Raw genomic sequence first — 12,401 nt, 5'->3', positions numbered from 1 at the left:
GATGCTAGCTGCCCGTGGCCTTTGTATATGGGTGTGCTTACTAGGCTTGTACAGCAGACGGCAGCAAAGGGGTTGGCTGGCAGAATCTGCCCTAGATCGGGATTTCTTTTGGTGGGTCACTGCAGAGACAGGGCAGACCCTAGTGAAAAGGCACTAGTTCCAGGGCAACAGAACTACTTAAATAGTCGGGACATGGGGATGTAGCTCAGTTGGCAGAGTGCTTGCCTAGTGTACAAGAAGCACTGGGTTCCATACCCAGGGACTCGAACAGTGGAGGCAGGAGGATTAGAAAGTCAAGGTCATTCTTTTAAGGCCCTCCTGAGCTACAGGAGACCCTGCCCAAAATGGTTGTGAGGTGCCTGGAACAGGACACCGGTGCACAGCCACCATACTGCTGTTAGGGACGGGGTGAGGAGAGGTCCATGCACACATGGAATCTACTTTCCCCCAATATTTCAAGCCAGCTGCTAGAACCCGCAGGTGCCTCGGATCCAGAGGGAGCAGCAGCCATGCTTCCAGCCTCACGCCTCTTCCGTGTTTGCCTCTTCCTCCGGCGCAGGCCGTGTTCGACTGCGTGGTGAACTCCCTCAAGAACGTCTTCAACATCCTGATCGTGTACATGCTCTTCATGTTCATCTTCGCTGTGGTGGCCGTGCAGCTCTTCAAGGGCAAGTTCTTCCACTGCACGGATGAGTCCAAGGAGTTCGAGCGAGACTGTCGGTGGGTGGGCCACGGCCTCCGGGACCCCACGGCAGGGGAGGGTGAAGTACAGGGTCAGTGGTCCAGACACTGAGACAGAGGGAAGACTCTGGGTCTGCTTGGATCTGGGGTAGGATTTTTAAAGCCAGGTACGGTGGTACACACCTAGGTCCTCAGCACTCAGAAGGCTGAGTTGTGAGACCAGCCTGAGTTACAGAGTGGACACTTGTCTCAAAAACTAGTGTATGAGCTTGGTGTGTGCAAGGCAAGGTGCAGGCCCACTCCCTGGCATAAAAAAGTAATAACAAGGAAGAAGTGTGCGGCATGAGGCACAGACCTGTCATCCCAGCCCTTGGGAGCTGAGATGGGAGGTTGAAGAGGTCCAGGCAAGCCTGAGCTACACAGAGAGACACTATCTCATAAAAGAAACAGTTTGAGAATTTGGGCCCACAAACTGGGTTAAGCCATTCTCTTAGTCTCCCAGTGACTTGGTGAAGTGGGGCTCCATAGTCCCTCGTTGGGGTGTGTCTGAGCAGCCCTGTTCAGATACTTCTAGGCATAGTGGCACAGGCCTGTCATTCCACTGCTTGGGACACTGAGGCAGGAAGAGCCAGAATTCCAGCCAGCCTGGGCTGCATTGTGAGACCCTGCATACAAAAAGGCTCCTCGACTCTTGGGTGGTGTCTGACGCTCACTCCTTCCTGCTCTGAAAGAAGCAGCCATTGCCTCTTGAGGTGTGAGAACCCTGAAATAGGGCGTCCCTGTGTTTGCCTCCCCGCCCTGTCTGTGTCCCCACACCCACATTCCAGCCAGGGTCTCGGCTCCCACAGGGACAGCGCTGTGCACCTCCAGGCAGCACAAATGGCCTTAGGGAGGTGGTGGCGCCCTGCTGACTAACCAGCTCTCTGTGACAGAGGCAAGTACCTCCTGTATGAGAAGAACGAGGTGAAGGCCCGGGACCGAGAGTGGAAGAAGTACGAGTTCCACTACGACAACGTGCTCTGGGCCCTGCTCACGCTCTTCACCGTGTCCACGGGCGAGGGCTGGCCGCAGTGAGTGGCCCGCATGGAAGGGCGAGGGCTGGGGACCCCGGGAGCAGGGGGGCGGACAGGGGTGTCAGAGCCTGGTTCTGTGCCCATTACCAAGATGGCACTCTTATAGTTAGGGGCTGTCCACGGGGCTGAGTGTGGCTCTGATGGTGAACTCCGGCCTAGCTGCTGGGAAACCCGGGTTGCTCCCCCAGCAGCACAAATGTGAACACAGAAACAACAGCCTTGCTGGGCATGGTGGCTGTGACTTTAACCCCAGCATCCCGGGACAGTGGCAGAAGCAGGGATCTCTCTGAACCTGATGCCATGACCACCCAGGGATGCACAGTGAGACTCAGAACAAAGACTCAAGACTCTGCAGCTCTGCTATTCATCCAGAAGACAGGAATTGGGCTCCCAGCTCTCACACCAGACTTCACCACCTGCACTTCTAGGGACCTGCTACCTCCGAGCTCTGAGGGCACTGCACTTGTGTGCATGTACTCACACATACACACAGTTTTAAATTAAAAAAAAAAAAAAAAAAAAAAAAAAAAAAAAAAAAACTTTTAAAAAATAAAAATTAAGAAGAAAGAGAGAGCCCCAGGACTGGGGGGATGAGTCCGTTGGTAAAATGCCTGAGTTTGAATTTCAGCAGCTGCATAGCAGCCAGGCATGCAGACACATACTTCAGTCCCCAGTACTCGTCCCAGGAGCTCCGTGGCTGTCCAGCTTGGCTAAACCAGCAAGCTCCAGGGTCAGCAAGCAACTCTGCCTCCCAGAATAAGGCAGGGTCAGCAAGGTAGCTCAGCAGGCAAAGGGACTTGCATGGTGCAAGGAAGGAACTGACTCCCAAAAGTTATCCTCCCGGGGCTGCAGAGATGGCTCAGAGGTTAAGAGCACTGACTGTTCTTCCAGAGGTCCTGAGTTCAGTTCCCAGCAACCATATGGTGGCTCACAACCATCTGTAATGAGATCTGGTGCCCTCTTCTGGCCAGCAAGCATACATACAGACAGAACACTGTATACATAATAAATAAATATTTTTAAAAAAAAAAAGTTATACTCCCTAACATGGCAGGCATGTGCACACAAATAAATACATTTAAATGTTGGGACCCGGTGTGCAAGAATGCTTGCAGTTCTCCTAGAAGACCTGACAGTCCCCAGAACCCAGGGCTGGCGGCTCACATCGCCTGTGACTCCAGCTCCAGGGAACTCAGCATCCTCCTCTAGCCTCTGAGTACCTGCACTCATCTGCCTCATAGGCACACACACACAAAGATAAATTTAAGAAGAAAGTTATAGCCACACAGAAATGATTTATCCAAACAAGGTACCCATGTTCATTACGATGAACATATATGTTATCACATCTGCTATACGCAGGCACTGTTTAGACACCAATTTTTTTCCTTTGGTTAGAGATTATTTACAGAGCAAGGACAGCCATGAACACTGCATTCACCAAACACAGAACTTTGTGTCTGTGTGTATGTGGTGCTGGGAATGGAACCGAGGGCACTAGAACCATGAACCAATGGAATACATTCAAGGCACTGAACTCCACCAAGAGAGTCTTTAAGCCACACATCCTGTGCGTCTTTATGGTGCTGCTTTTACCACACTTCCACACATACTGCTACTGAACCTCCTTCACACCCACCACCTGTGTTTAAATGCCCACGTTGGCCAATGCCTGCATCCAAGATGCTCTGCTTCATCCGTCACCACAAACCTGGCTTTAGATACCAACCAAGGGGTCCTTAGAAGATTCTCCAAACTGCTGAATGTCAGTTTCCCTGTGTGCAAAGTGGAGCCAGGGCTGCTGGGAAAGTGTGTGAAATGCTCGGCGTTCTTTGGCACATAATCAACCCAGTGCTTCTCAGAAGGCATTGATTGGGCTTATCTCTTTTCCATCTCTTGTCTCCCCCGCCCTCCTGTGTCCCTGCCTTTCCCATCCCCTCTGCTGCCTGCTCTCCTGTCTCCCTTCCACATTTCACAGGGTCCTCAAGCACTCAGTGGATGCCACTTTTGAGAACCAGGGCCCCAGCCCCGGGTATCGCATGGAGATGTCCATCTTCTACGTGGTGTACTTTGTAGTGTTTCCCTTCTTCTTTGTCAACATCTTTGTGGCCTTGATCATCATCACCTTTCAGGAGCAGGGAGACAAGATGATGGAGGAGTACAGCCTGGAAAAAAATGAGGTACCACTGCCTAGTTGTGTTCCCTGTTTAAAAACTGGTACTCCGCCTTGTTCTCTCTCTCTCTCTCTCTCTCTCTCTCTCTCTCTCTCTCTCTCACACACACACACACACACACACATATGCATGCACACACACATACAGCAAGAAACTTGAATGAAAAAGAAAGGAAGGGCATCACTGGAGGAGGCGGGCTTATTATAGATAAAAGGGAAAGTATAGCCAGAGGCAGAGACATCTGAGACAGTCCAGAGGGTACGTGATCCTGAGCCTGGCCATGTGAGGAGAGGGGGGAGGAAAGACAGGAGAGAATTGCCTCACCAAGAGAGGCAGCCTGGGCCAAGAGACTGACCAAGAGGGTATAGGGTAGACCAAAAGGCCTGGTAACCAAAATGGCTGGATTATATAAGGAAGAGCAGCTGGGGGAAAGGTAGTCTAGCCCATGGGCTGGGAAATTTGGGGTAAGGGTAAGGATATGCCAGCCATACCCTGTGAAAGGTAGGGACTGAAGGATGCTGGGGAAAGCTAGCAGCCATGTCCACTTTGTGTAAATAGGCAACTCAGTTAGCCTTTTGTCCCAGGTTTGAGACCTGACATCCCAGTCTGTTTGTTGATAATCAGTGATAAGGGGGATGTAGTCTTTTCTGTGACTCCTTCCTGTTGACATTGGGGTGTCATTGTTAGGTACCCAAGAAAGTTGGGATGTTGGCCAAGGCCGAGAAGAACAGGCTGTTTCAATGACTGTCCAGGCTCTTCAAGACTATGTGTTGTTAGAGAAGTGTAGGTCTTATTGGAGCAATCTGTGAGGCTGGACCACCTGGGATGTCTTAGGTAGGGTTTCTATTGCTATGAAGAGACACTGTGACCACAGCAACTCTATTTAATTGAGGTGGCCTCCTTACAGTTCAGAGTTTTAGTCCATTATTATCATGGCAGGAAGCATGGTGTCATGCAGGTAGACATGGTGCTGGCTACATCTTAATCAGAAGATGACAGAAAATGGCCTGTGACACTCAGAGTAATTTGAAAATAGGAGAACTCAAAGCCCAACCCCCACAGTGACACACTTCCTCCAATCAGGTCACACCTCTTTAGTGAGTTTCCTTTCTGAATCTGGTAACAAGGAAAACCATAGGAAAACCATAACTATAAAGTTTTCAACTTCCTTGGAGACCCAAGAAGGAAATATGACCTGAGTAAGCAAGAAATGTAAGCAAGTGACTTCCAAAATAATGTGAAAAATGACAGAAACAGCTGGCTGCCTGAGCAATCACCCAAAGGTTCTCTGCAGTGTTAGGCATCCATCTTTCGCCTGCAGGCCTAGCATATTTGAAAGACTTTTCTGTGAAGCAGGATATTCCAAAGGACTGTCCTAACTTATCTTGGCAAAGTTCGACAGTCACTCTCTTTTGTGTCCTCTTTGTCCGATTCGGACATGCACGGTCAGCAACTGAGTCAAGGGCACTTTCTTGCCCAGTGGCTAACTTTTACCACAAAGAAAGTAAACTCCATATGGAGTTTTTTCAATGTCCATCCTTTTCTCTGAAGCAGATTGGTGCTGCCAGGACCAGAAAATGTCTGATTGTCGTAAAAAAAAAAAAAAAAAGAAAAAAAGAAAAGAACCTATGTTATTAATTTAAATGCCATATTCTGTAGATCTCTGAAGTGTTTGAAGACAACCTATCTATCTAAAATATATTTGTTTGACCTTGAAAAAATACCTTATATGACTACAAGTTCAATTGTAATAGGTGACTAATTACTAACTTGCATTTCCTTATTATCCTAAATAGTCGGTAATAATAACTTTCAAGGAGTAGAAATTTCCATTACATTGTCCAATGAGCTGTATAGATACAATACCTTGAGCAAGATTAGAAATGTATATACAGAATGTTTTAACAAAAATGACCTTAACCCCGGGCGGTGGTGGCGCACGCCTTTAATCCCAACACTTGGGAGGCAGAGGCAGGCGGATCTCTGGGAGTTCGAGGCCAGCCTGGTCTACAAGAGCTAGTTCCAGGACAGGCACCAAAGCTACAGAGAAACCCTGTCTCGAAAAACCAAAAAAATAAAAAATAAAAAAAAATAACCTTAAATTGTATCAATATACAAAAATCCATACCAGTGTAAAATATTTAAACTGATGGTTGCTTTTTTGGCTTAAAAGTAGATTCAATAATCTACCTTTTTATCCTATTTCTATATCTCCTTTTTCTTTTCAGAGTAGACTCAATTATCTACCCTTATATCCTATCATATCTATATCCCCCTTCTTTTCAAAATGAGAACCCTGGAATCTAAACTCCTTTGTTCCTCTTTTTTCCTGACCATTACCCATAACAATTTGTGACCAATTCCCCTAAACAATGACAAATACCCATAACCCACTGAACAACCAAAAACCACTCACCCCACCTCTTGGGAAAGTGGGCTTCATGTTCTTAAAATACTTCCTGGTGGCTGGGCGGTGGTGGCGCACGCCTTTAATTCCAGCACTCGGGAGGCAGAGGCAGGCGGATCTCTGTGAGTTCAAGGCCAGCCTGGTCTACAAGAGCTAGTTCCAGGACAGGAACCAAAAGCTTCGGAGAAACCCTGTCTCGAAAAATTAAAAAAAAAAAAAAAAAAATACTTCCTACTGTCTGGGGCGACAGCATCTTTAGGTAACTCTGAAAGGAAAAGTTTGGGTTAATTGTCAAGTCCTGGGAGAGGTCACTATATCGTTTGTTGTCCACTCTCTGCATACTGGGAATGTCCCAAGTCCTGCTAGAGTAGTCCGTTAGACTGGATCATCTCAGCTAGCCACCTCGAAACTGTTTGTAGTCCAAAGCCAATCTTTAGGTGGTGTTTTTCAGCTTAGTAGTGTTACCATAGTTCTAGTGGAATTGTCATGGGTTCCCTTCCTCCTTTTGGAGACTTCAAAGGTTACTGTTAAGTGGTCATGGTTCTCTGCAGAAAAACATTTTAAATGTCATATACAGGGGATTTCAAAGAGGTTAAAAGATCAATATTTGTTATGTACATCCATAGTATAAAAACTTAATTCCTAGTTACATAGGAATTAAACCTCAAACCAAGATCATGTACAGAAAGCTAGAGGGAGTCTTTTTCTAAAATTAGTACTCTATATGACCATGAATATCATGACAAAAAATGTTTAAATACATACAGATATATTAATTTTATAAATTTTGAGATAATATTCATTCATGTCTTATGGAAAAGTTCCAAAGAGTCAAAATAAAACCAAAGGATTATGAGATTAGTGGCAATAAGAGTAATCCCTAATTTTGGTTTTTCTTCTGTTCATATCAGGTGGCTCTTCTGATGTGAGACAAAGATTTGGGATTTTACTTTAACAAGCGTGCTTGGGTTTAGAAAAGGAGAGAGCCACAGTCCAGCTCCAAAGCCAGCTTTAATTTTTAACTGGATTGGGACTACAAAAAGACCATTTCCATTAAATGTCTGTAGATCTGTAGAGAATAGCAGAAACAAACATTTGGGAAGATTTATGAAATTTCATCCTCGGACTGGAAAGATGGCTCAGCAGTTAAGAGCATTGCCTGTTCTTCCAAAGGTCTTGAGTTCAATTTCCAGAAACCATATGGTGGCTCACAACCATCTGTAATGAGGTCTGGTACCCTCTTCTGCTCTGTAGCCATAAAATTTCATCCTCTTGGAAATGTGATATACCAACAGGCCAATTTACTCTTTTTCTTGGTACTCTTTTTTCTGAATGATTTGTCCTTTTTCTTCAGTGTCTCATTTGTCCAGTGGTCGTTTATTCTCCTGAAGAAACAAAAATACAACCCTTCCCCAACCCTGACTTTGGGAAGGTTCCCTTTTGGGAAGTTATATCTGATCAAATGAGAAGCATTTCTTAGTCATATAAGTTAGTTTAGATTGAATGGTCACACTGATTGATGAACTATCATCTCTTCTAATTAAGAGATCTCTTTTGTTCAAATTGAACATTTATCAATTTTCTTCTCCTGTGGAAACAAAAGCAAATCCCTCTCCAATATAACACAAATCTTGGTTTCCATTCTGAGTTCAGTATATCTTTAAAGTATACAGGCTGATTTAATTCCATAGATTTTTCTACTATCCATTGTCTCTCCGAAGCTATGGTTTCTTTCTCATTAGCATTTAGAAAATTCAAAGTTAAAGCATTATACAATCTTTATTTCTGGGGTCTTTATTACCTTTTTATGTTTATTTAACATATCCTTTAGAGTTCAATTTGATCTTCTATAACTGCTTGCCTATAGGAATATGGTATACCTGTAATATGCTTTATATTGTAATAAGCAAAAAGCTGTTTTATTTGCCAGAGACATATGCTGGAACATTGTCAGTCTTAATTTGTACAGGCATACCTGTTGTAAGGAGACCGCTTGTTCATTTTCCAGCTGCTCAGACTCCCGAAATAATCACACAGAAACCGTATTATTTAAATGGTTTGGCCCATTAGCTCTAGCTTCTTATTTGCTAACTCTTACATCTTAGTTTAACCCATCTCCATTAATCTGTGCATCATCACAAGGTCGTGGCCTACCAGCAAAGTTTCAGCACGTCTGTCTCTGGCAGTGACTCCATGACTTATCTCTGATTCTGCCTCCTTTCTCCCAGCATTCAGTTTAGTTTTCCCTGCCTAGCTCTGTTCTATTCTACCCTATCACGGGCTCAAGACAGTTTCTTTATTAACCAGTGGTATTCACAGCATACAGAGGGGAATCCCACATCACCTCCCAATAAATAAATAAGACTGATAATGTTTATAATTGGCATCACATAAGTCTCACCTAAATTATTTATCCTCTCGTGTAAATTGTTTCATTTTCATACCGTCCAGCATATCATCATACAGGGCCCTAATTCCCTCCTCCATTGGAATAGTGTCTCCCATTTTCTCTTCTAACAGTCCTCCCGTTAAGAATTCCCAGTCGTCTCACCAAACCTGCTGGCAGTGACGGTGACCTGTGAGGTGCAGCACGGCTGAGGGAGAGCACAGGTGGTCCCAGTCTGGTGAGGGCAGGTGGAGCAGTTGGCGTGTAGCCGTGAGCTGAGAGTGGCAGTCTGAGGAGAGGGTTCTAGGGAGCAAGAGGGAGCAGCTGTCTGGAGAATGCACACAGGATCGTGCAGAAGAAGCACATGTGGCAGGAGCTGCCTGCAGGCAGAGCCAGTTGTTCTAGGTCAGGGAAGTTCTGTGGCCTTTGGAGCCCAGGTGCTTCTGGAGTGTGGGTGGCAGCTGGAGACCGTTGTAGAGGGGCTGTAACAGGAAAATCCACAAGCTCAGAGGCTTGTGGGGAAAAGAAATGAAAATCTAGCCAGCGGGGACAGTGACCCCAGTGGGAGCCTCCATGTGCAGCTCCCACTGGCTGCAAAGCCCCAGGCACACAGCCTTAATGTTAGGCACCAATTGCTGCATGAGTTCTAGTTGGTCTTAATAATTAAAACCCAGAGTCAGACACTGGGGCAAATGCTAAAAGATCAGAGAGACAAAGGAGCAAGCTGCGGCCAGTTCTTACCTTGCTAACTCCTCAGCCAAAAAAGGGGCCCAGTGCCTGTCTCCTCCCACCTTATATTCCTCTCTCCGCCCAGCCATATCACTTCCTGTCTGTCTATACAGACTTTCAGACCTCTACGGTTAACTAATGAGTACCTCAGCCCTCTGATCTTCAGGCAAGCTTTATTTGCTAGAGCTCAAACAAAATATCACCACACTAGACAAATGTTACTGTAACCTTGAGTAGACCTTAGGAACTTATAAACCTTATCAAATATAGCTTATTTATCAAACATATATTGTTACTTATCGAAATTTTCTAGAAGCCTGGGGTTGAACAGTTAACAAAGCCATAAGTAGTAGTTAGGTGTAAATCTCTAAATCAGCTTTTGTTAATCTGAGTAGACCTTTACAACCTTAAAGTTTTATCATCAGAATCCATACCAAAATATTTTAGGCCTGTTGTGTTTCCTGAATCTGAAAAGAAATATAATAATAAGCAGTAGGACTGAGGAATTTTATAGGTGTTGCCTTCCTTGGTTTATACCACATGGCCATCTTAAGACAGTGAGGTAAGGTTCATGGCACATACCCTTTAAGTTCAGTAAGAGGACTGCCAGCCATGGGGCTGACACTTAAAATGCCATCTTTTGTAGATCATTTTTAAACATGAGTTGAATTTAAGTTACATATACCGTGAATAGATCTATTTTCTAAATAAGACTTGAATTTAAATAAGAGTTGAATATAGCAAATTAAGACTCAACCTTTTGCTGGGCAGTGGTGGCACACGCCTTTAATCCCAGCACTCGGGAGGCAGAGGCAGGCGGATCTCTGTGAGTTCGAGACCAGCCTGGTCTACAAGAGCTAGTTCCAGGACAGGCTCCAAAACCACAGAGAAACCCTGTCTCGAAAAACAAAAAAAAAAAAACCAACAACAACAATAAGACTCAACCTTTTGTTACAAGCTTTTTGTTTTGTTTTGTTTTTCAAGACAGAATTGCTCTGTGTAGCTTTGGAGCCTGTCCTGGAACTGGCTCTATCACCCACCTGCCTCTGCCTCCCGAGTGCTGGGGTTAGAGATGTGTGCCTCCACTGTCTGATGATTCAGTACAAGTTTTTTTTTTTTTCTTTTTTCTTTTTTTTTTTTCTTTTTTTTTTTTTTCAGTACAAGTTTTAAACTGACTTTTTTGTTACAAATTTTACAGAACTTTTTAACCATACCCAATGAACTTAGCACTCAACTCCTGAGATAGTTTACAGTATGGTCTTCGGATATGTTTTCAGAGCAGAGCGTAGAGGTGTATTAGAGATAAAAGATTTTTAGGAGTGGGGAGTAGAGCCTTAGAGGTAAGGGACTCGGAAGTGTAGAGCAGAGAGAGTTTACACACATGAGATTGAGGGACCATCTGTTTGTTCTGTGGCAGGAGTTATAAGTTGTGAGAATTTGGAAATCAAATTTTTGGCCATTGATCTGTAGCAAAAGCTGTAGTGATAAAATCTGAGTCTGTGGAGGAAGAGAGAGGGGATTTCTGTAAGCTCCAGTGGGCGTGGGCTTAGAGCAGTTGTGGGAGGAGTTCCGCCTGAGCAGGGGCATCCTGGCAGGGCCTAGGGGCCTTTAGCAGGGGGCTGAGAGCAGAAGCTCTGGGGTTGCAGGCAGGATCTGAGAGATGAGAGAACAGGTCACACAGGCCTGGACTGGCTGAAGGAAGCTGCGGGAAGGAGCTGAGAGGGAACAGGGTTGCAAAGCATTATAGACCAAAAAAAGTGTAGAGAAGTGGAGGAGGAAAGGGAGGGGGTCCCAGGCCATCCATAGGCAGGGTGGCAGGCAGAGAGATGGCGTAGTGGGACAGCACAGCAGCTTCTGGGGGAGGCGAGGGAAAGCTAGCTGAGCTGAGCTGGATGGAATGTTGTGACAAGAATTTCTGTCCAGGGTGTCCCCAAGCAGAATAAGAAACTTTTCAGAGAAAAATGTTTCAAATCACAGAGGAAAGATGTTGCTTGTCCTTGTGATTGAGCCCAGTGGGGCGAAGGAGCTTCCTGGCACAGCGGTGTGGCTTGTGGTGACAGTGGAGAAGCACGCAGCTTGGGGTGACACTGATCCTGTAGAGAGATGAAGAGGGCAGGGCGGGGCAGGGAGACCCAGATGGGTGTCGCAGGCCAGAGCTGAGAGATGAAGGGAACATGCAGTGGGTACCTTGGGAGGATGTAGAAGGCTCTAGGAGTTGGGGATACAGTGATGGCATAGACAAGGAGAGGGACGTGGGGGTGGGGGGAGAAGTAGTGAGAAGGCAGACCCTAGAATTTGGGGTCCAGTTTGATGGATGACAAGAGGGGGCGGAAACAAATGATCTGTGCAAACCTTAGGAGAGTCAGAGCAGCAGAGTTCCTTGGAAGGGATCAGTTGTGTCAGTCCCAGCTTTTGGTGCCAGATGGATGAAAGGAAGAAATAAGAAAGGAAGGACATGACTGCTTCCGGGTATGACAGAGAAGAAGATTTATTGTAGATAAAAGGGAGAGCATAGCCAGAGGCAGAGACAGCTGCAAATCCAGAGTGAACATGACCCTGAGCCTGGCCATGTGAGGAGAGGGCAGAGGGGAGAGGCCACTAACCAAGACGGATAGCCTGAGCTGAGAGACTGGCCAGGAGAGTATCGGGTAGACCAAAAGTCTAGGTAACCAAGATGGCTGGATTATATAGGGAAGAGCAGCTGGGGGAATGGCAGCCCAGCCTCTGGACTGGAGAGCTTAGGATAGAGGCCAGGGTATGCCAACCATATCCTATAACAGGTAGAGACTGAAGGATGCTGGGTCCACTTTGACATGTTAATGGATACCTCAGATGGCCCTTTGTCTCAGGTTTGAGATCTAACAAAACCTACTTGTGGGAAAACTGGGGAAAGAACAACAGCAAATGTTCTCAAGCAGGGAACAATCTGCAAGATAGCTCTCCTTTGAGTT

At 45.8% G+C, this 12,401-nt stretch overlaps 1 protein-coding gene across 8 annotated transcripts in view; it reads left to right on the top strand.

Annotated features, from left to right (window-relative positions):
* Positions 1-12,401, top strand: part of Cacna1a (calcium voltage-gated channel subunit alpha1 A) — a 289,933-nt gene that overhangs the window by 226,375 nt on the left and 51,157 nt on the right. For all 8 annotated transcript variants that reach the window (XM_057754012.1, XM_057754011.1, XM_057754008.1 and 5 more), the window contains exons 28-30: positions 560-720; positions 1,614-1,751; positions 3,733-3,934. In XM_057754012.1, coding sequence (XP_057609995.1) covers positions 560-720; positions 1,614-1,751; positions 3,733-3,934 — 501 coding nt within the window. The remainder of the gene's footprint in view (positions 1-559; positions 721-1,613; positions 1,752-3,732; positions 3,935-12,401) is intronic.

The sequence above is a fragment of the Chionomys nivalis genome, chromosome 21 (genome assembly GCF_950005125.1).
Source record: "Chionomys nivalis chromosome 21, mChiNiv1.1, whole genome shotgun sequence".
NCBI lineage: Eukaryota > Metazoa > Chordata > Mammalia > Rodentia > Cricetidae > Chionomys > Chionomys nivalis.
This window is presented reverse-complemented; position numbering and strand designations above follow the sequence as displayed.